At 47.8% G+C, this 22,506-nt stretch overlaps 1 protein-coding gene across 9 annotated transcripts in view; it reads left to right on the forward strand.

The window, feature by feature from the left end:
* r3hdm2 (R3H domain containing 2) overlaps nucleotides 1-14,480 on the forward strand; it is a 49,458-nt gene extending 34,978 nt beyond the window's left edge. For 6 of the 9 annotated variants that reach the window (XM_077014119.1, XM_077014123.1, XM_077014120.1 and 3 more), the window contains 13 exons: nucleotides 1,426-1,658; nucleotides 2,601-2,821; nucleotides 4,521-4,622; nucleotides 4,868-5,146; nucleotides 6,630-6,759; nucleotides 6,852-7,018; nucleotides 7,594-7,751; nucleotides 7,866-7,966; nucleotides 8,908-9,050; nucleotides 10,057-10,198; nucleotides 10,706-10,806; nucleotides 12,486-12,567; nucleotides 13,105-14,480. In XM_077014119.1, coding sequence (XP_076870234.1) covers nucleotides 1,426-1,658; nucleotides 2,601-2,821; nucleotides 4,521-4,622; nucleotides 4,868-5,146; nucleotides 6,630-6,759; nucleotides 6,852-7,018; nucleotides 7,594-7,751; nucleotides 7,866-7,966; nucleotides 8,908-9,050; nucleotides 10,057-10,198; nucleotides 10,706-10,806; nucleotides 12,486-12,567; nucleotides 13,105-13,457 — 2,212 coding nt within the window. In that variant the 3' untranslated portion in view covers nucleotides 13,458-14,480. The remainder of the gene's footprint in view (nucleotides 1-1,425; nucleotides 1,659-2,600; nucleotides 2,822-4,520; nucleotides 4,623-4,867; nucleotides 5,147-6,629; nucleotides 6,760-6,851; nucleotides 7,019-7,593; nucleotides 7,752-7,865; nucleotides 7,967-8,907; nucleotides 9,051-10,056; nucleotides 10,199-10,705; nucleotides 10,807-12,485; nucleotides 12,568-13,104) is intronic. The other 3 variants (XM_077014128.1, XM_077014126.1, XM_077014127.1) reach the window with 3 other exon arrangements.
* The last annotated feature ends 8,026 nt before the right edge of the window (nucleotides 14,481-22,506 follow it).

The following is a 22,506-nucleotide window of genomic DNA, read 5'->3' on the forward strand; positions in this document are numbered from 1 at the left end:
GCGAGTGGCCTAATTGGTAGAAAAAGATGGACGACCACTTGGCACTTAGAGCGCAGAAACAAGCACATCGGGTGGTTTTGACACCCGAGTTCCATGAGCTACATGCAGAATCGGACCTGCTCCTGTAGGAAGCTGCTGTTTGGGTCTTCTGCTGCTTCTTCTCACGGGGCAGCTCCTGGCTCGCTCGAGGAGCACCAGCTGCCACGGGGTCCGTCGCAGGACACGCGGCCGACGTCTCGAGCCTTAGTTAGTCCCGCTGTTCCTGCACCGGCCCGTGTCGTCACCGATTCGAGAGTGGCTTGTGTTCAGTGGCCAGCGTAGATGTAGTCTGTAGCTCACACGTAAAGACCAGCCAAGGTTAGTCATGTGTTGTCAGGTAAGTGTTGTTTTTGATTTAATACAAGGTAATTTTTAGGGCGTTCAGAATGTCCTCTCTGTGTGAGAGCGGTCTCTTTGTCCAGTAAAACGAATGAAATTGCACATTTTAACTGGTTGGTTTGAGGCAAATGATTCATGCAGCATACCCAGAAAAATAAATCATGTATAATCTGGAAGGCTTAGATTAACACATTACCCAGCTGTCTGGCTTTAATACTAGGGAGGTTTTATATTATTGCCTGACGTGAAAAGAAAACTAATAGCTAAGGTCTACATATAGCTCATCTGAATGAACAAATAGTGTTTGTTTACATGCCACATGGGGAATGTCACTAAATGAAATTTTGGAATATGAAAATGACATGATAAAAAGGTGTGATTGATTGATTATTGATTTTCTTGGCAGCTGCTCCTGTCCAGAGGGACAGCGTAGCTGTCGCACAAAATAAGTGTGTATGCTAACAGTTGAAGAAAATGGTAGTGTTTGTGTGTGTGCGAGAGTTTGTGTAGTTTGCATTGTGCTGTGTTCATGTTAAAATGGCATGGGTCGGTGTTGTTTTTGTTGAGATGTTTGTAAGTTTTATATTGATTTCTATCATTGTCTTGTTTTGCGTTTTGCTTGCTGTACCAATACTCTGCATAATCCAAATGTGCATCTTGTGTGTTTTTGTGTGACCGGGTCCTTGTCTTGTTAATCTCGATGTTTTCAGAGGTTTCTTTGAGATGTTTTTCTATCTTCCCACTTTTCCCGTGTATTTATTTGTGTAGTGGTACGTGAGGGTGTGTGTGTCTGAAGATGTGAATCGTATGTAAGTTTGTATGTGTGTTACTTTTCTTTTCCTTCTCTGAACACATGCAGAGTGAAATCTCAACGCACCCTTCTGGAGACGAGGGGTGCTTGAATTCCCATTGTAAATAAGATCTACTCTACTCCTCCCACCCTCCTGCCCCTGTGTCCTGTCTCCTGCCCCTGTGTCCTGTCTCCTGCCCCTGTGTCCTGTCTCCTGCCCCTGTGTCCTGTCTCCTGCCCCTGTGTCCTGTCTCCAGGGGGAACAAGGAGAGCTCCAGCCGGGCGTCCAGCAGTCGTCAGAGCAGCACTGACAGTGACATGAAGAGTCTGGAGCCGCGGCCGTGGAGCAGCACGGACTCTGACAGCTCCAACCGCACGCTCAGGCCCCCCGTCACCAAGGCAAGCAGCTTCAGTGGCATCTCCATCCTGACACGTGGAGACAGCCTGGGGGGCAAGAGCTCGCAGGGCAGCGCCAGGGGCTCACGCACAGGTACACACACACACACACACACACACACGCACAGGTACACGTACACACACACACACACACACACGCGCACAGGTACACACACACACACACACACACACGCGCACAGGTACACACACACACACACACGCGCGCGCACAGGTGTACACACACACACACACACACACAGGTGTACACACACACACACACACACACGCACAGGTGTACACACACACACACAGGTACACACACACACACGCACAGGTGTACACACACACACACACACACGCACAGGTGTACACACACACACGCACAGGTGTACACACACACACACACACACAGGTGTACACACACACACACACACACGCACAGGTGTACACACACACACACACACGCACAGGTGTACACACACACACACACACACGCACAGGTGTACACACACACACACACACACATACACACACACACACACACACACATACACACACACACACACACACACACACATACACACACACACACACACACACACACACAGGTACACACACACACGCACAGGTACACACACACACACACACACACACACACACACACACACACACAGGTACACACACACACACACACAGGTACACACACACACACACACACACACACACACACACACAGGTACACACACACACGCACAGGTACACACACACACAAAGGTACAGGTACACACACAGATACATGCTCACGTGCCTCTGCAGCGCCTTTGAGGTCATGAATCTGTGCATATGATTTCCAGACGTGTATTGTGGCTGTACTGTAGGAAGAACATTTTGAAACGCTCTCTGTGTCCTCCCGTCTCTGTGTCCTCCCGTCTCTCTGTGTCCTCCCGTCTCTCTGTGTCCTCCCCTCTCTGTGTCCTCCCCTGTTTGTCCCCTCCCCTCTGTCTCCTCCCCTCTCTGTGTCTCCTCCCCTCTGCAGGTCTTCCTCTCCTCACCACGGACACATGCCCCCAGCCTCTACAGCAGGGCCGCAGTCTCCTGCCCTGCCCCTCCAACTGCCCCTCCAACGCCCCGCAGCCCCAGAGCCAAGTTCCACAACCCCCCCAGACTGCCCTGCTCCCCACCCCCACACACCCCCACCCACACCCCCACCCCCAACACCCCATCAGCAGCCACAACCACAACCACATGATGCCACAGGTGAGTGGACTCGTTACAGCCACCCTACACTGCGTCCTGTATATCACCTGTCCAGGTGTTTCATCATCTCTTTCCTACCTTCTCAACTGGTACTTATTTGGTGCTGCCTCCTCTAACATCCGATGTTTTCTTCTCTCGTTCTCTTTTCCCTTCTGCCTTTTACCCCCTCTCCATTTCTCCACCCTCTCTCTACCCCACCCTCTCTCTCTACCTCCACCCTCTCTCTCTACCCCCACCCTCTCTCTCTACCTCCACCCTCTCTCTCTACCTCCACCCTCTCTCTCTACCCCCACCCTCTCTCTCTACCCCCACCTTCTCTCTCTACCCCACCCTCTCTCTCTACCTCCACCCTCTCTCTCTACCCCCACCCTCTCTCTCTACCTCCACCCTCTCTCTCTACCTCCACCCTCTCTCTCTACCCCCACCCTCTCTCTCTACCCCCACCTTCTCTCTCTACCCCACCCTCTCTCTCTACCTCCACCCTCTCTCCACCTCCACCCTCTCTCCACCTCCACCCTCTCTCTATACCCCACCCTCTCTCTACCCCCACCCTCTCTCTCTACCCTACCCTCTCTCTCTACCCCACCCTCTCTCTCTACCTCCACCCTCTCTCCACCTCCACCCTCTCTCTATACCCCACCCTCTCTCTCTACCCCCACCCTCTCTCTCTACCCCACCCTCTCTCTCTACCCCCACCCTCTCTCTACCCCCACCCTCTCTCTCTACCCCACCCTCTCTCTCTACCTCCACCCTCTCTCTCTCTACCTCCACCCTCTCTCTCTCTCTACCTCCACCCTCTCTCTACCCCCACCCTCTCTCTCTACCTCACCCTCTCTCTACCCCACCCTCTCTCTACCCCACCCTCTCTCTCTACCCCACCCTCTCTCTCCACCCCCACCCTCTCTCTCTACCTCCACCCTCTCTCTCTACCTCCACCCTCTCTCTATACCCCCACCCTCTCTCTCTCTACCTCCACCCTCTCTCTCTACCTCCACCCTCTCTCTCTACCCCACCCTCTCTCTACCTCCACCCTCTCTCTCTACCTCCACCCTCTCTCTCTACCTCCACCCTCTCTCTATACCTCCACCCTCTCTCTATACCTCCACCCTCTCTCTCTACCTCCACCCTCTCTCTCTACCCCACCCTCTCTCTCCACCCCCACCCTCTCTCTCTACCTCCACCCTCTCTCTCTACCTCCACCCTCTCTCTATACTCCCACCCTCTCTCTCTACCTCCACCCTCTCTCTCTACCCCCACCCTCTCTCTCTACCCCCACCCTCTCTCTCTACCCCCACCCTCTCTCTCTACCCCACCCTCTCTCTCTACCCCACCCTCTCTCTCTACCCCACCCTCTCTCTCTACCTCCACCCTCTCTCTCTACCCCCACCCTCTCTCTCTACCCCCACCCTCTCTCTCTACCTCCACCCTCTCTCTCTACCCCCACCCTCTCTCTCTACCTCCACCCTCTCTCTACCCCCACCCTCTCTCTCTACCCCACCCTCTCTCTCTACCTCCACCCTCTCTCTCTACCTCCACCCTCTCTCTCTACCCCCACCCTCTCTCCCTACCTCCACCCTCTCTCTCTACCTCCACCCTCTCTCTCTACCCCACCCTCTCTCTCTACCCCCACCCTCTCTCTCTACCCCACCCTCTCTCTCTACCTCCACCCTCTCTCTCTACCTCCACCCTCTCTCTCTAGCCGGTGGCGTCTCTCCAGCCCTCTCCGCAGCCCGTCTCATACTCCAGTCCTTCCTGTCCTCAGGTCATCCTGCCCGTGTCTCCTTCTCAGCAGTATAACATGGTACTGCCCCTGTCTTGCTCTTCCTCACGTCTCCCTGCTCCCTCCTCTCCTCTTCCTCACTAATCTGATGTTTAAAGTATTACGGCGGGTCCCCGCTCAGTGCGACGTGGCAGTGTAGCTCACGCACACGTCACACTCTGCACACGTGACGCCTGCTTACCCGCCTCCCTCTCTCTCTCTCTCTCTCTCTCTCTCTCTCTCTCTCTCTCTCTCTCTCTCTCTCTCTCTCTCTCCATCCGTCTCAGGCTGACGAGCTGACCCCAGCGTTCGGACAGATGTCGTTGAGTCGCCAGGGCTCCAGCGAAGCCCCAGAGCCCCCCGGCCTCTACCAGCCCCCCCCCACCGTCCTGTCCCAGCACCCCCCGCCGCAGGCAGGCTACATCATCCCCCCTCCACCCTCCGGGTACCAGCCCCCCACGGCCCACCCCCACCCCCCTCCGCCCCCTCCGCCCCCTGCCCAGCCTGTGCTGCAGACGGCCCCACCCTCGCAGGGCTACATGCAGCCCCCTCCACCACCCCAGCAGGTAGCACACACCACCCCCCCGCTTCACTTACACACCCCCCCCCCCGGGTCGGTCCAGCCTCTCTGGCTGAGGTAATTGTATGTTTATCTGAGTCATACATCTACAGCCCCTCCAGCAGGTCATCATGTCATGGTTAAAACTTAAGATGAAAAATTTAAGATGATTTTGTGTAATTTTGTCTTTATTGATAATCAAGAATGCATACAGTAACACGGCCACAAGTATTACAGTCTCATTACATCTCAAGACTTCTGAGGAGTCAAAGAATACAAATATTGTTTTTCTTTGTGTTTAATATTTTTGTTTTCCCAAAATGTAAAATACAAAAGCCCAGCTGGTGTGGTACACGGGTGTTCCTGAACTGTGACCCGTTACCCTGCTGTGACTATTTGGGGTGCAGGGTTTGTTAGAAGGAGAAGTGAAGCAAAGAGAAGCATCCAAAAAAACAAGAGAACTAAAAAAGTCAAGTTTCCGCTCCACTGCGTGTTTCGTGCGTCAACATCTGAACTGCTGAAATCTCCAAAGATTGTTGTCTTTACCATGAATGACACATCGCAAGCCAGTACGTTATCTAGGGTGGGTGCGACTGCCTGTTCTGTGTGGGGCGGAGCCAGCGTGGGTAGACGGTGAGGTCAGACAGAACCTGGCTGCTTTCACACGTGCGGAGAAGATCTGTCGTTCAGAAGAGGGGAAGTGGTTGTTTTTCCGTTTGGCACAGCTAGTCGTCACCCAAAATATCTGCTTCACACCTTAACCGGAAAGGAGAAGAACTGAGAATTTGGAGTCTTAGAAATGGTTGGGTGGGTAATGAAGTGCGTGTGTGAACAATCAAGAGTGTGTGTGTGTGTGTGTGTGTGTGTGGAGGGGAGGTGTCTGCACAAAGCAGAAGTGGCTTCAGCTCAGAGATGTGAGGGGTTTGCGCTTTGTTTACACAGTGTTGGCACGGTGCCATTGATGCTTTTTCCGTTACACTTAAAAAAAAAAATAAATTATTTGTATGTTTTTTCAGTTTGTCCTGCCGTCATGGGTTAATGTCTGTCTGCTCCCTCTTATGTACACACAAGCTACTTCATTGCTAAAAGCTCACACTCGTTGAGACGTTTATGCCCGTTACATGAGATGACTACGTTTCAAAGCAAAAAGGACACGATGGAAATACGTAAAGTGTGTTGTGCTTTGTGTCTGTGTGGTGGAGATGGACTTATTCTGGACCTATAGCAGTGCCTCTGAGAATCAGTCATGGTGAACTCTCTGTAAACATCAACATCTGGAATGTGTTTGGTGCTAAGGAAATATCCTGGTGAAAATGCACCAGGATACTGCAGTAATATCATTTGATGAGGTGTGTGTGTGTGTGTGTGTGTGTGTGTGCGCGCGCGCGTGCGTGCGAATCTCTCCGTGTGAAGTGTGTGGGTGGCTACAGAGATTCTGACATATAATGGTGACAAGCACGGGCCCATCCTAATCTGTGTGTGTCTCCCAGATCCAGGTGCAGTATTACTCCACCGCGGGTCAGTACCCGAGTTCAGGGCAGCAGTACCGCTCCATTTCGCACCAGGTGTCGTACCCGGCCCAACGCACTCAGCCCCTCCCCCCGCAGCCTCAGCCCCCAGGTGAGCCCCGCCCCTCTTCTCCGCTTGGACCCGCCTCTTCCCCCCCCATACTCATTGTTCATTCGCCGTTCTCTCATCTTCTGTCCAATCAGCTCCTCTCCAGCCGTCTCCGCTGATGGCCAATCAGCAGCCGGCGTATCAGGGCATGATGGGAGTTCAGCAGCCGCAGAGTGCCAGTATGATGAACTCACAGCGTACAGGCATGAGTGGACAGATGCAAGGCATGATGGTCCAGTACACACCCATGCCCTCTTATCAGGTAGTGTCCGTGGGTGTGTGTGTCCGTGGGTGTGTGTGTGTCTGTGTGTGTGTGGGTACAAATATCTGCAGTGCATTGTGAAAGTATTCAACCCCCTTAAGTAAACTGATAAGGATTATAAATACACCCAGGTTGTCCCAGTGGTTATTTATCGTGTGTGTGTAGCGTCACCCTGATGTTCAGTAACTGCTCTACATCGGTGTGTTTCTACCGCCTTCACACACCGGTTGTTGGAGACGTTTCTCCCATTCTTCCTGATTTGTTCCGAGTAGTTCAGGTTCAGTGTGTGTGTGAGCTGCAGGTTTTGGTCCTTGATCTCAGAGGAGCTACACAATAGTGGGTCAAGCGTGTGCTCAGTGGGGCAGAACCCATCACTGCTGAGGACTCGGGTCCTCTACTGAACGCAGTACCAAAGTTTTATTTGTAATCCCGACAAATCCGCTGAATTTTAAGGGGGTTAAAGACCTTTTTCAAAGAACCGGAAGTGTGTGTGTGTGTGTGTGTGTGTGTGTGTGTGTGTGTGTGTGTGTGAGTGAGTGTGAGTGAGTGAGTGACACTCCTGCCTCTCGCCCCAGGTGCCCGTAGCTAATGAAACGCAGCCTGTGGTGCAACAGCAGTACCAGCAGTCCGTCATGGTGCCCGTCAGCCAGTCTGTGCAGGGCGCCATGCCCACGGCCGCACCCATGCCCGTCTACTACAGCGTCCTGACCCCCACGCAACAGAACAGCACAAGGTACACACACCAACCAGAATCAACGGTGCCTACAGCTCACACACGGCACACAAGCAGAAATAGATGATGTACTTACTGTGTGTGTGTGTGTGTGTGTGTGTGTGCGCGTGTTAGCCCGTCTGTGAGCTACCTGCAGCCTCCCAGTTCGGATCAGTACCAGATGACCCAGTCTCCTTCCCCATGCAGCCCTCAGCAAATGCAGCAGCAGTATTCAGGTACTACTGGCGCACCGCACACGTCCCCCACACTAACCTCGGACTCAAACAGCACCGGGCTGTACTACAGCACAACATGGACCCCCCTCCCCTCTGCTGCACTGTGTCTGAGCCCCCAGCTTTGATTAGGGTGCGTTTGGAAAGTGTTGATTAAACATTGACACCATTTTGTTCAGGTAGATAATGCATCTTAGTGTGTTTCTGTGGAATCACCTGACCTGTGTCCAGGCCGGCGGTCTGCTCTAACGCTTAAACGAATATCTAAGACCTCAACCTAACACTGGATCGGACTCATCTGTGAATACATACACCAGGCTGTATTTTTTTCTTATTATTTATTTAAGAATCACACCTGCAGTCCGTGTATTGAGACTCATTTTCATGTCCGATGCAATAGTCCAAATACCATTTACTTGACTTAGTGCAAACAAAGTCGGTGAAACCTTCCCAGAAAGATCTAACTCCATATTCCACATAGACAGCTGGCAGCGTGCGAGCCCAGTCACTTGTTTACTCTGCCTCGTGCGCCGCACTACTGACCTTCTGGGGTGAATGAGGTAACAATGGCTGTTGGCGTGACCTTTCCTCCAAATCCCCATTCTCACCTTTCACCTGCTTTACTCTCGTAAGGCTGATGTCATGGACGTGTTGTCCCATGATGCCATGGGGCGGTGGACAGAGCGGGGTCTGCTGGCTTGTGCATTTTACCAGAAGATTTACCAAACCAGGAGGAACATGATTAGTGTTCACATGGATTTATGTCAATATCTGCAGTTTTGGTGTGTATGCTAGAAAGACCAGTGCAATTGAATTAGGTCATATATAAATAGATTGTGTGTGTGTGTGTGTGTGTGTGTGTGTGTGTGTGTGTGTGTGTGTGTGTGTGTGTGTGTGTGTGTGTGTGTGTGTGTGTGTGTGTGTGTGTGTGTGTGTGTGTGTAGGAGTGCCACCCCCTGGCCCGAGTGTCATGGTGATGCAGTTGAGTGTTCCAAACGGGCCTCAGCCGACCCAGAATCCTCCCCTGGTGCAGTGGAATCCCTGCAAGTATTACAGTGTGGAGCAGAGACCCAAACCTGAGCCACAGGTACACATGATGCTCCTCTGTGGGACGTGTCTATTATATATTACACCTATATAACAACTTTTCACTGTCTCTGTCTACTATATTATAGGACACCTATATCATCACCTTTCTCTGTCTGTTATATTATTATAGAACACCTATATCATCACCTTTCACTGTCTCTGTCTACTATATTATTATAGGACACCTCTATAACAACCTTTCACTGTCTCTGTCTACTATATTATTATAGGACACCTATATAACAACCTTTGATTGTCCCTCTGTCTACTATATTATTATAGGACACCTATATAACAACCTTTCACTGTCTCTGTCTACTATATTATTATAGGACACCTATATAACAACCTTTCACTGTCTCTCTCGGTTATATTATTAAAGGACACCTATATCATCACCTTTCACTGTCTCTGTCTGTTATATTATTATAGGACACCTATATAACAACCTTTCACTGTCTCTGTCTACTATATTATTATAGGACACCTATATAACAACCTTTCACTGTCTCTGTCTACTATATTATTATAGGACACCTATATAACAACCTTTCACTGTCTCTCTCTGTTATATTATTATAGGACACCTATATAACAACCTTTCACTGTCTCTCTCTGTTATATTATTATAGGACACCTATATAACAACCTTTCACTGTCTCTCTCTGTTATATTATTATAGGACACCTATATAACAACCTTTCACTGTCTCTCTCTGTTATATTATTATAGGACACCTATATCATCACTTTTCACTGTCTCTGTCTGTTATATAACAACCTTTCATTGTCCCTCTGTCTACTATATTATTATAGGACACCTATATAACAACCTTTCACTGTCTCTCTGTCTGTCAATCTCTCTGTCTCTGTTTCTCTCTCTCCCTCTCCCTCCATCTCTCTCTCTCCCTGTCTGTCTATCTCTCTCTCTACCCCCCCCCCTCTCTCTCTCTCTCTCTCTCTCTCTCTCTCTCTCTCTCTCTCTCTCTCTCTCTCTCTCTCTAGGTCAGTACTATGAACAGTCCTCTGGCGTCTCCTACACAGTCTCCCACTCCTTCTCCGTCCAGTAGTGGGACCAGTGTGTGTCCTGGTCTGGGCCCACTGCCACTCATCTCCCAGTTTCCTCGGCCTGGTGGACCAGCACAAGGTACCTACACACACGCACGCACACACACACACACACACACACACCGCCGTATCGCTGTTTGTTTGTGTCTGCAGGTCATTGACTGAGTGTTCAGAATATATTACCACAGCATGGCAATTATATGAACACACTTGCACGCACCGCACGCACATACACACACACGCACACACACAAACACACACACAAACACAGGTCATCCATGTCTGTACAATAGCACAAGATGTGCCACGGTCCCCCAGCTGAGGTGGTTCAGTGTGACCTGATTAGGTTCTGATTAGAGTGTGTCCTGGTCTCCCTGTGTGGGTCCCCCTGTCCTGCTGGTGGAGTGTGTCCTGGTCTCCCTGTGTGGGTCCCCCTGTCCTGCTGGTGGAGTGTGTCCTGGTCTCCCTGTGTGGGTCCCCCTGTCCTGCTGGTGGAGTGTGTCCTGGTCTCCCTGTGTGGGTCCCCCTGTCCTGCTGGTGGAGTGTCTCCTCCAGGACAGAGTCCTTTGCTCTGCGTCTGTTACAGGAGACGGGCGGTATTCCTTGCTGGGACAACCTCTGCAGTACAGCCTGTGTCCTCCGGCCCTCCTGCACAACCCCACCCAGTCCTCCTACAGCTCCCACCAGGTGAGGTGTGGGTGGTCTGGGGCTGTGTGAGGGCTTTTGGGGTGGGTGGGGGTTATTAGTACCAGAGGTGGGGACTCGAGTCACATGACTTGGACTCGAGTCAGACTCGAGTCATTAATATTAAGACTTTTGACTTGACTTGAAAAAATATTCAGAGACTTAGACTTGACTTGGACTTTTACACCAATAACTTGGGACTTGAATTGGACTTGAACCTTTACTTGCAAAGACTTGATTTTTTTTTTACCCCAAATCTAAATTTTAAAACGCATATTAATATTTATAAAGTGCGCCCCATTAATTTCATTTCCGTCCTTCTGACGCAGACCAGTCCTCTGCTTTTCCACACTCTGTACGTGTGTGTGTGCATGAGCTGCAGCACAACCAATCAAAAGGGGGGTTGGCGAACGTAAATTTTTACCGGGCGGGGTGTAAAATGGACACAAATTAAGTATTATATCGCGATCGATCGATCGCCAGTGGTTGGTGCCAGAGCGAACTAGTAACTCATTGAATCATAGATGTGGATCAGAGGTAAATAAACTAGATTTTTTTCCGGCGTGAGAAATCGGATGTGTGGCGTGAGAGCGTGTGAAGACGGTCAAATGCGTGTGTCTCACGCTCAATGCGTGAGAGTTGGCAACCCTGGGTTCTGTATCTGAACTCGGGGAAGAGAGCCTCTCTCTGTCACCATCATAATATCCAGTTCTATCTCAGCATGGATTGTGTATTTGAACATCTACGTCGAGAAAAAAATATATTGACAAAAGTGGAGCGAGTTTTCAGCTATGGGGACATCATTCATCGTGCACAAATGACATACAGACTTTTGGCCAGCAAATGCAATGCAGAATAGTTTACTGAAATGTCTAAAGTTGCAGATTCCTGTTAATTGTTCAGTTCTTATATTTGTTTGTCTTGTGTCACTCACACATGTTCTCCAAGAAACCAGATAAGAGAAGAGAGGGAAAATGCTGTTATGGTTCTTTATATTGTACTGTGAAAATATCAGCACTTTTTATTTGAACATGGAGTTCTACTTATGACTTTTTCACAGAATATTTATTTCTGGAAAATTGTAGTTTAAAGTATGAATATTTTTGCAGCTAAGTTTAACAAATTGAACTGTGCAATAAAGAGGTGTAATTTTTATTTTTTTTTATACTTCGTGTTTTCAGTTGCACATGTTTTATCAAGATTTGAGGAGAATACAGATTTAAAAAAGAACGCATGTCTATTATTTACATTTAAAATTTAAAATATACCTGCAACATTAGTAAAAAAAAAAAAAAGACTCGAAAGGACTTGAAATTCCAAGTTTCAGACTTGGGACTTGACTTGACTATTGCCTGTCTTGACTCGAGACTTGACTTGACTTGAGTGTCTTTGCTTGAGACTTGACTTGGGACTTGAGGTATAAAGACTTGGACTTACTTGAGACTTGCAAAACACTGACTTGGTCCCACCTCTGATTAGTACTAATGAAGCAACTTCATTTTTTTTCTTTATGCACAATTACATTTACTGTCTTTGCCCTCCCTCCTCTCTCTCTCTCTCTCTGTCTCTCTCCCTCCCATCCCTCGCCTCCTCAGTGATATATTTTCTCTCTCTCTATCTCTCTCCTACATGTGAGCCAAATGAAACTGCTGAGTTTGCAGTATGTGTGTGTGTCTCCACAGGGCCCTGTAATGAAGCATGGAGCTCGAGGGAAAAAACAGACACTCAAATCTGCCTCTACCGACTTAGGAACTACTGATGTGGGTAAGACACACACACACACACACACACACACACACACACAAGCCCAATTTACAACAGACATCTAGCGAGCGCTAGATTGTTAATCAGCACAGTTGTGTAGACTGACTGCGTGTGGTATGCGGCGCTAAGATGCTGTCCGGGTCTATTTTATATCCTGGTCTATTTTATATCCGGGTCTGTTTTATATCCGGGTCTGTTTTATACCCGGGTCTATTTTTGCCACTTGCTACACTCTGCAAACCAGCAGTTTCTACCCAGAAATGGTACAAAATCAAGTATTCTTGCTGTATCTGCAATCTACATCCATAATCAAAACCGAAGATAGCTGACCTAGGCTATATTTTTACTCACCAGCATTTAATACAAACTTCAAGAAAGGTCTAGAAAGGTCACCTTAATTTCTCCCAGTGCACACTGATGGTTTTCTTTACTATGATGGCATATCTTTACGAACGAGTGTAGGTTCACTTCAGGACTTTAATATTGATTAGGGATCTGCAATGATCTAATGGTAGAACAACGTGTTTCTCACTGCAGTGGTGAGTCGTGTGTTGGAGGTGACTGACTTACCCGAGGGCATCTCTCGGCCCGAGGCTGAGAAACTCTTCAACCAGCTCTCCCTCTGTGGCGCCAAGATCCAGTGGCTCAAGGACCCTCAGGGGCCCCGGGGCCCCACGGGCTGCTCCGGTCCCGGAGTGGGAGGTGGGGGGGTGAAGTGTGAGGGCCACGACCCAGCACACCTCTACACGGTGGTGGCGGTGTTCCCCAACACCATGGCCGCCCAGAACGCTTCCTTCAAGCTCAACAACAGTGGAGGAGGCCTGTTCAAACTCCGCGCTGCCAAAAAGAACTACGACCTGCGCGTGCTGGAGAGAGCGAGCTCACAGTGAGGAGAGGAAGGGAGGGAGGGAGGGAGCGAGGGATGGAGTGGGAGAGAGAGAGAGAGAGAAAGAGGGGGGGATTAGGGAAGGAGAGTGGAGAGGGGGAATATGGATCTGCAGCTGGCGTTTGAGAGGAACCTGAGGAACCGAGAAGAGACCATTCTGGTGTTCAGGCCCTTTTTCCTTGGAATTTTACTTTTTAATTTATTTTTTTGAGAATTACTTGAAGAGGACATAAGATATGTGAGCATGTGTAACTCTATCGCTGTATATGTCCTTACATATACACACAAGGCCATAAGGTGGTAGGCGCGGCATTAGCACACCGATGTACTGGACAGAGGAACTCTGAAGAGCCCCTCCCCTCTCCACACCTTCTTCTTGTCCTTTAATTCTGTCCCTCCGTTTCCCACCAGTCTTCACATGCAGCTGCTCTCCTGCTCATTCTTCTCTCGCTCCTCTCTCACTCCTCTCTCGCTCCTGTCACTCTTCTTCTCCTCCTCCTTTCTTCTGAAGCTCCATCTTCCTCTCACTTTCTCTTTCTGCTGTTTCTCTTGCTTTCTGTTTGCCTTAATGCTGTTGTGGACTTCTGTATTGCGCTGTTTTCCCTCTTTCTCTCTCGCTCTCTTTCTCTCTCTCCTCTTTTTTTTTCTCTCTCTCTCTCGGTTGAAATAATGTTCCTTTTTTGGTTCGATATATTTATATAAGTGATGTAAGGATTATAAGAAATCTATATATTCAGTGATCTCCCCACACCCCCAGTGGATAAGTTAAAGCTCCTTCACTCCGTGTCCCTGACCCTTCCCCCTCCCCCTCTCCTGGCTCCTCCCCCTCCCTGGCTCCTCCCACCTCCCCTGCCTCTTTCATTGTGTTTTGCCTTTTTTCTTTTCTTTTTTCATTTTTTTGTTTTGTTTTTTTGACAGCTGTGCAGGAAGTTGAGGTATTTAAAAGTGCACAATGATTGCAAATGTCTACTGTAAATTCCATTTAATCTGTTCTTTTTTTTTGTTTGTTTTTAAAATATAAAAGATGACAAAAAGAAATCGGTTTGTGTGCATCTGTTCTAAATGAAGGGGATGTGGGAACATGGGTGTAAAAGAGCAAGCAGACTAGGTTGAGTGATGACATGGTATCATATGCAGTTATATAGATTTGTGTACAGAAATGTATTTAGATTTAATGTAAATATATTCAGTTTTGCATGTAAATCGTACCTTTTAATGGATATTTTATGTAGCTGTCGTTAACAGTCCCTATAGCACACTTTAAATATGAAAAAGGTAACAGCAAACATTACAATGTTAATATTACAAATGACCAAAACCTGATAAAAGTGAATTGCCCAGAGTTCCAGGGGTTTTCGCTTTGAGTCCTGTATCAAAGAATAATCAGTAACATGGCATGCACAGATATCCTGTGGCAGATTTTGTACTATGCTATGTGCCTCTGTGCTGAGTCACATATGGCCACAGAGAACATGCAGACATCTGAAAGCTTCGGTGGGCTGGGTCACGTTCTAGTAGCACCTCCCATATACTTGATGCTTCTCACCCCAGTCTCCTGTGGTTCCGTATTTAGGCTGGCGAGTTAGATTGGTGTCCTCCATGTGGCTTGAACATTTATGTCAGTCTGCTGTAAATGTCTGACAGGTGCAGCTGTTGTTTTGTGTTCCACCCACTCACCCAAATGTGAGGGGAGCGTTGCCCCCGAAGAGCGCCCCCTGTTGGGGGTGGGGGAGAGACTTTGGGCTGAACTCTGAAGACATGTTGAACCCTGGAAAAGCAGCTAGCATTGAACCACAGTATGGCTGTGTAGTAAGCTAAAACAGGACGACTGCGGAGGTCTGTACTGGTCACTGTTTCCCAGAACAAGGACTTCCAAATTCTTGGAAGAATTATAACAAAGATTTGTTGTGATGTTTGCCAGGTAAAGAATGTTTGATCGAAACTTCATCTCAGTAGGTGTGGTAGCCATACAAATATTGTAATGGAACATCGCCTTCAATCATGCTGACTTGAAGTGGAGGATTTCCTTACACCTATATGGAGTGAAGATATTCCTCATGGCATCATCAGAGGAAAATGAAGAACTATGGTTGTAGTTCTGGGGCATGTAATTCCATTGAGTCCAGGAATTAAGCCAAATTGGTTTGAATAAATGTGTTACTGAATTCACTTTTTGGTCTGGGGCGTTGTCTAAAACAGGTTACAGTTCAGATCTTGTGGTGGTTGGGGGCTTTTGAGCTATTGAGCAAATTTTAAGCTAAATATGATTTGAAACATGGGTACATCACGTACCTTACAATATAAGCCCATCTTGTACGGTTTTTATTCCCATAGCACCCTCTGTTGGTTAAAGAAAAGCACTGCAGCCCTCCACAATAAGCTGTGAGCTAATATGAGACTCGAGTCTTGCCATGTTTACTCTTAAGGTTGCAGAGGCCAGACCACAAATCGGTTCCTCTTCAGTGCTGCCGCAAATGCAGCTCTTGAAGTTCGGCACCCGCTTTTTTGCTGCCGTCCAGACTGGATGAGAAGGACTTCCTGGACGCCCAGCACCGTCCTCCCACACCTGACCACACCATGAAGGAGAAGCCCCTGGTGTTTTTGGTTCTCTTGGTTTTGATGCTCTGCTACATCTCTCTCCCCAGTGATGTAGTTTGGACCTTCTGTGCTTAAGGGAACACTGCTTGTACCCCAAGCCACAATAAGGAGGCAACTTGCATCTGATTGGTTGTTCTCTTTGCTATTAAATATGAATGAATAGGAAGGTGGGAGCCATCGCAAGTTCCTATAGTTTCTGGCGAGAGCGGTTCTCTTGTGGTGTGTGTGTGTGCTTTCAGACGCCTGCTGTGTCTGGGCCGAGTGCTGAGCGAGGGTGTGAGCTGGTGCCAGGCGGTGCTGGCCGGAGTGTTGGGGTGCCGTAATGGCTCTCCCACCGGAGCAGTGCCTCCAGACATCAGAGGGATTCTGGGGATCAGGGCGGGCATTAATACTGCAGCATTGTCCCTGCTGAGAGTGGTCGGGCCCAGACACGCCCCCCAGCCCAACCTCTGCACCCTGACAAGTTAGTTATCAGTAAGAAACATGGAAACACATCAAATATAAATATCCTGTTGGCTAAAATATCCTGCCACCCAATCACAAACGCACACTTCAGACGGTCAAAGGCTAAACATTCGCCCAAGCAGTGAACAAGAACATATGAATGTTTATCCTGATACCAAGTAGTACCAGAGGTCTTGTCCTGACTCCTTTAGTGCCGGGCCTAGTCCTTGTCCCACAGGACGAAACTGTGGCATCCTCTTCACACTAGGGGAATTCCCTCACATCATGACTAGATGTTGTGTCTCCACATGTACCTTTTTCTCCTTAAGATGACTAAGAGCCAGACTTTGTCCACTAATGAGCACCTTTACATTCACCGGCCACTTCATTAGGTATACTTGTCCAACTGCTCATTAACGCAAATGTCGAATCAGCCAATCATATGGCAGCAACTCAACGCGTTTAGACATATAGACATGGACAAGACGATTTGCTACAGTTCAACCAAGCATCAGAATGGGGAAATTTGATTTAAGTGACTTTGAAAGTGGCATGGTTGTTTGTGCTAGATGGGCTGGTCTGAATATTTCAGAAACTGCTGATCTACTGGGATTTTCACGCACAACCATCTCTAGGGTTTACAGAGAATGGTCAGAAAAAGAGAATATTCAGCTCTGTGGGTGCAAATGCCTTGTTGATGCCAGAGGTCAGAGGAGAATGACCAGACTGGATCAAGTTGATAGAACTGTAACAGTAACTCAAATAACCAGTCATTACAACTGAGGCGTGCAGAAGAGCATCTCTGAATTCATAACACGTTGAACCTTGAGGCGGATGGGCTACAGCACCAGGTGCCACTCCTGTCAGCTAAGAACAAGAAATTGAGGCTACAATTCACACAAGCTCACCAAAATTAGACAATTGAAGATTGGAAAAATGTTGCCTGGTCTGATGAGTCTCGATTTCTGCTGCAATATTCAGATGGTAGGGTCAGAATTTGATGTCAACAATATGAAAGCATGGATCCATCCTGCCTTGTATCAACGGTTCAGGCTGGTGGTGGTAGTGCAATGGTGTGGGGAATATTTTCCTGGCACACTTTGGGCCCATTAGTACCAATTGAGCATCGTGTCAACTCCACAGCCTACCTGAGTATTGTTGCTGACCATGTACTTCCCTTCATGACCACAGTGCACCCATCTTCTGATGGCTACTTCCAGCAAGATAATGCGCCATGTTATAAAGCACAAATCATCTCAGACTGGTTTCTTGAACACGACAATGAGTTCACTGTACTCGAATGGCCTCCACAGTCACCAGATCTCAATCCAATAGAGCATCATTGGGACGTGGTGGAATGAGAGATTCACATCATGGATGTGCAGCCGACAAATCTGCAGCAACTGCGTGATGCTATCATGTCAATATGGACCAGACTCTGTGAGGAATGTGTCCAGTACTTTGTTGAATCTGTGCTACGAAGCATTAAGGCAGTTCTGAAGGCAAAAGGGGGTCCAACCCGGTACTAGCAAGGTATACATAATAGTGGCCGTTGAGTGTATGTTAACACAATAATACAGTGGAATTGCTGCATGCGTGGGACCCGGTTTTTATCAGAGTGCTGCAAGTGTCAGAGGAATGTGTCAAGCCTCCACATCTGCCTGTGTGTGTGTGTGTGTGTGTGTGTGTGTGCACACTGTTGTTCCCCTGCTGCTCTCTCTCATGTCTGCTTTATCTACAGGGAGGTGGAGGAGAAGAAAGAGAATGTCTCTGCCCCTGAGCTTGTCAAACCTGTCGAGTCTAAAACCCGCTACAGGAAGCTCAGGTTCTGTGCCGTATGTGAGCCCATGATTGCTCGTAAGTGTGCTGGCCCTCGAGAGACCGAGAGTGTGGTGTGTGTGGCTGTTCTTTCATTTTCGGAGGCTTAAACGCTACGTCTGTTCTCGTCTGGTTTGTTTTGCTTTGCGGTCAATAACAAACTCGATCTGAAGTGTGAAAAATCACAAGACAAGTTGCTACGTCTCATTCCAGTGGTGCTTTGGTAAAACTATGTTGTGTTGCAGTACTGTCTGTGTTCATTATGCTGCATTATATTCAATCTGTATTCTGATTACATGTACATCTTTTACAGGATTTTAATTAAACTACATCTAATTAAACATTCTCTCAACCATCCCGTTTTAGATAGACATAGACCAACAGCATGCATCCACAGTTAGAGTTAACGCCCTTCTGTGAAGTGTCTGTATTCTCAAACCTTCCCTAAGCCACAAGCCCTGAGTCACCTCAAGCCCTCTCAGGCCTCTGGAGCACCCCGCACAATATCCCTGTCTCTAACCACGTCCACCTGCACTGACCTGGTGTTGGAGATGCTGCTTATCTGGGTAATCATGGCTAACGGAGGGGAAGGTGTCAGAGGATAATAATGTTAAATTTGCAGAGGTGAGAGTGAGATAAGAAGACAGATATATTCAAGCTATTTAGAGAACGTTACCTTATTCCACAAGCACACTGATGACTAGATCTGGAGGTCCCGAAGCCGATGGTGGATGTCTGCAGGTCCAGGAGCTGGTAAATGGTTTCTGAAAGTCCAGGAGCTGGTAATTTGTTTCTGAAGGTCCATGAGCTCGTAGTGGGCATCTGGGGGTTCAACCCCTCTCTGCCACCAGTCACTATTAATTATGTGGATGTAGAGATGGTGAGGTAAATTGAATTTATTTTAATATCTATCTTAAATATCTTATTAAAATCTACTAGGTGATCCACTGACATAAGCTAGCCAGATTTTGCATTCTCTGTGGTTCTCCGTTTCACGTGGGATATCTGCACCCCCAACTGATGATGATGATAATGGAAGAAGACAATTCACAGCTTAAATCTGGAGAAGATGAGAGGAAGAGTAAGATATAACTGAACTCTACAGGCAGCCGATATAATCCACTGAGACATGAGCTGGGAATGAAAGGGTCTACATACAGATGATGACAGGGGATGTCAGGTGAGGTGCTGTATATACATTCAACCAGCAGCCTCGGATCAGGTATGAATGTTGTTTAACCTCTATTCACTGGTTCATAACTCCTACTATTGACTTCATTTAAAGGGCAGACACTACAGAACCATGTTTCCATGATGTCTTATTGTAGAGATATTGATAAAAACAGAGAATCATTGATGCTGATACATCCACACGTCCATACGGTACAGAGGTTTAATCTGATGGCAAGTGTGAGGTGGATGTGATCAGTCATATGAGTTGCAGATGAGATCGGGTCAGTTCGGATACACTGGGGCTCTTTTCACAGCTCCAGTAGTGCCAGAGACACTAGAGGGTACATGGGAGATTACTCCACCAGTTCACATGTCTGGATCTGGAGAAGGCATTCAACTGCAACCCTCGGTGTTTCCTCCGGAGGGCGCTCCGCTACTGGGCCTGCTGCTATGGGCTATCTGTTCCATGTTCAAATGGAGCAGGAGCCGGCAGACCATGCAAGTCAGACTGGTTCCCAGTTGGGGTTTGGACTCCATCATATCTGTCCTTTGTCACCGGTCCTGTTCATACCTTTGGCTCAGTTTAATGGCCTCAGGATTCCACATCTGCTATCTGATGATGATGATGATGATGATGTGGTCCTGTTGGCGTCATCAGGCTGGGACCTTCATCTCTTGTTGGATCAGTTTGCAGTCAAGTGCAAAACAGCCGGGATGAGAATCGGCACCTCTACATCTGAGACCAAGGTACTCAGTCGGAAAAGGGTGGGATGCCAGTCAGGAGTGAGCTCTTGCCTAAAATGGAGGAGTTAAAATATCTCAAGATCTTGTTCATGAGGGAGGGAAGGATGGAACAGAAGTTTGACAGGTGGATCAGTGCGGCGTTTGCAGTGTTGCGGAGTCTGTACCGGACCGTCAGGAGGAAGAGAGTGCTGAGCCAAAAGGCAAAGCTCTCAGTTTACTGGTCAGTCTACATTACCACTCTCACCAGTGTCCACGAGCTCTGGGTAGTGACCGAAAGAAAGATCGTGGATACAAGCAGCTGAAACTAGTGTTCTCCACAGGGTGTTCGGTCCTCCCCTTTGATATAGGGTGAGAAGGTTGGTCATCCAGGGAGCCAATTCTCCTCCCTGTAGAGAGGAGTCAGTTGAGGTGGTTGAAGCAATCTGTCCAGAAGCCCCCTGGGCACCTCCCTGGTGAGGTGTTCTGGACATGTTCAACTGAGAAAAGACCCAGGGGAAGACCTAGAACACGCTGGAGATATGATATCCTTCCGCTGTTCTGGGAACACCTCTGTATCCCCCCAGAAGAGCTGGAAGAGGTGGCTGGGGTTCGGGAAGCCTGGACCTCTTTGCTTACGCTATTACCACCGCAACCCGCATTCATATAAGCAGATGAGGATTGGTGGATGGATGGAATTGTTAACCCCTCTCTCTGTCTCTCTCTCTTTTTCTCTCTAATTCTGTAGATGATTCTAGTGAGGAGTGGCAAAGAGTAAATATTTTTAACTATTAAATTAATAATAATAGTTAAACTATTATTGTACATGAGCAACTATGCAGTATAGCTCAATATGTACAGAGCTTTTATTAAATATATTTAATTCAGTTCATGGCAAATTAATTATTTTGGGGTCATGTTTTAGAACATAGCAAAAATATGATAAGCAAGTTAAAAAGAAAAAATATAAATGTTATTTTAGTAATGCCTGAATGGATTGAGGAGTATATGCAATGATAAATGATACAGTATATACAGTGATGTGTACTGTGACAAGGTAAGCTCAGCAAGAGGTCTGATGTCTTCCTGTACATGTGTGTACACTCAGGGGGGCGAGGAAGCAAGGTGACTTATGGGTGAGATGGGCCAAATCACACTTGAGAAAGACCAGGTTCAAACATGCTCTCTCACACACACACACACACACACACTAAGTGTAAAGTATTGTCATTGTGTTTGTTAGAATGCACAGTTATGCTTTCTTTATATCTGCGTTGTATAAATAAATAAATGTATGCAGGTTTTAATGAAATCCGCATTTACATAAGACATGGTTATTGTTTGTGTAAGTGTGTGTGTGTTTGTGTGTGTGTGTGTGTGTGTGTGTGTGTGTGTGTGTGTGTGTGTGTGTGTGTGTGTAGATTGTGGTGAAGAAAGGAGGTAAATGGCTATCTGAAGGTCAGCCATAGACACAACCTTGGCTTTTTCCTGCAGATGTCTTTTGAGAGAGCTGACCTGTCTGTCTCTGCTTCTGTGTGTCTGTATGTGTGTATGTGTGTCTGTGCATGTCTGTATGCATGTGTATGTGTGTCTGTATGTGTGTATGTGTGTCTGTGCATGTCTGTATGCATGTGTGTGTGTGGCTCTGTATTGCATGGTTATAACTGCTTTGTTTGGGCTGACCCTCATGTGGGTTTAAAATGAATAAAGGCTGTATACATCTCACTTTTCACAAAACTCTGCTAATATTTAATCAGTCACCTTATGCAGTAGTAGATATACTGTATATACGCGTGTGTGTGAGTGAGTAGGTATGCAAGAAAATAGAAAGAAAGGTGCAAAAAAATTTGCAGCCACAACACACACACACACACACACACATACACACACACAAAAGACTACACACTCTCTTTCTCCCTCTCTCACTGTGTGTGTGTTTATGCATGTGTGCACGTCTTTTCTCAATCTCACACTTCCCCTCTTCACCCTGGTTGAAAACTGGCACATATAATGGGGTGAAGTGTGGATTATATTTGTAATTACTCACAGAATTTAGGCATGCTTGGATACGGAGACACACACAAACACACAACTCCAACTGTCATGCGTGAAGCTTTACAGGTAACCATAAAGCTGCAGGACTCAGCTGACTGGCCGACAGGAGCCCCCGTCAGACGTGGGTCACTTCCTCTTGATAGCTGGATCACGCCACTGGGCTGCAGTGCTGAAGACAGGCCAGGGTTGCATCAGATTGTCATAGCTGACCTTTGACTTCTGCCAAGGAAGACATATGGAGGGCA

Source organism: Brachyhypopomus gauderio, chromosome 8, assembly GCF_052324685.1.
Source record: "Brachyhypopomus gauderio isolate BG-103 chromosome 8, BGAUD_0.2, whole genome shotgun sequence".
NCBI lineage: Eukaryota > Metazoa > Chordata > Actinopteri > Gymnotiformes > Hypopomidae > Brachyhypopomus > Brachyhypopomus gauderio.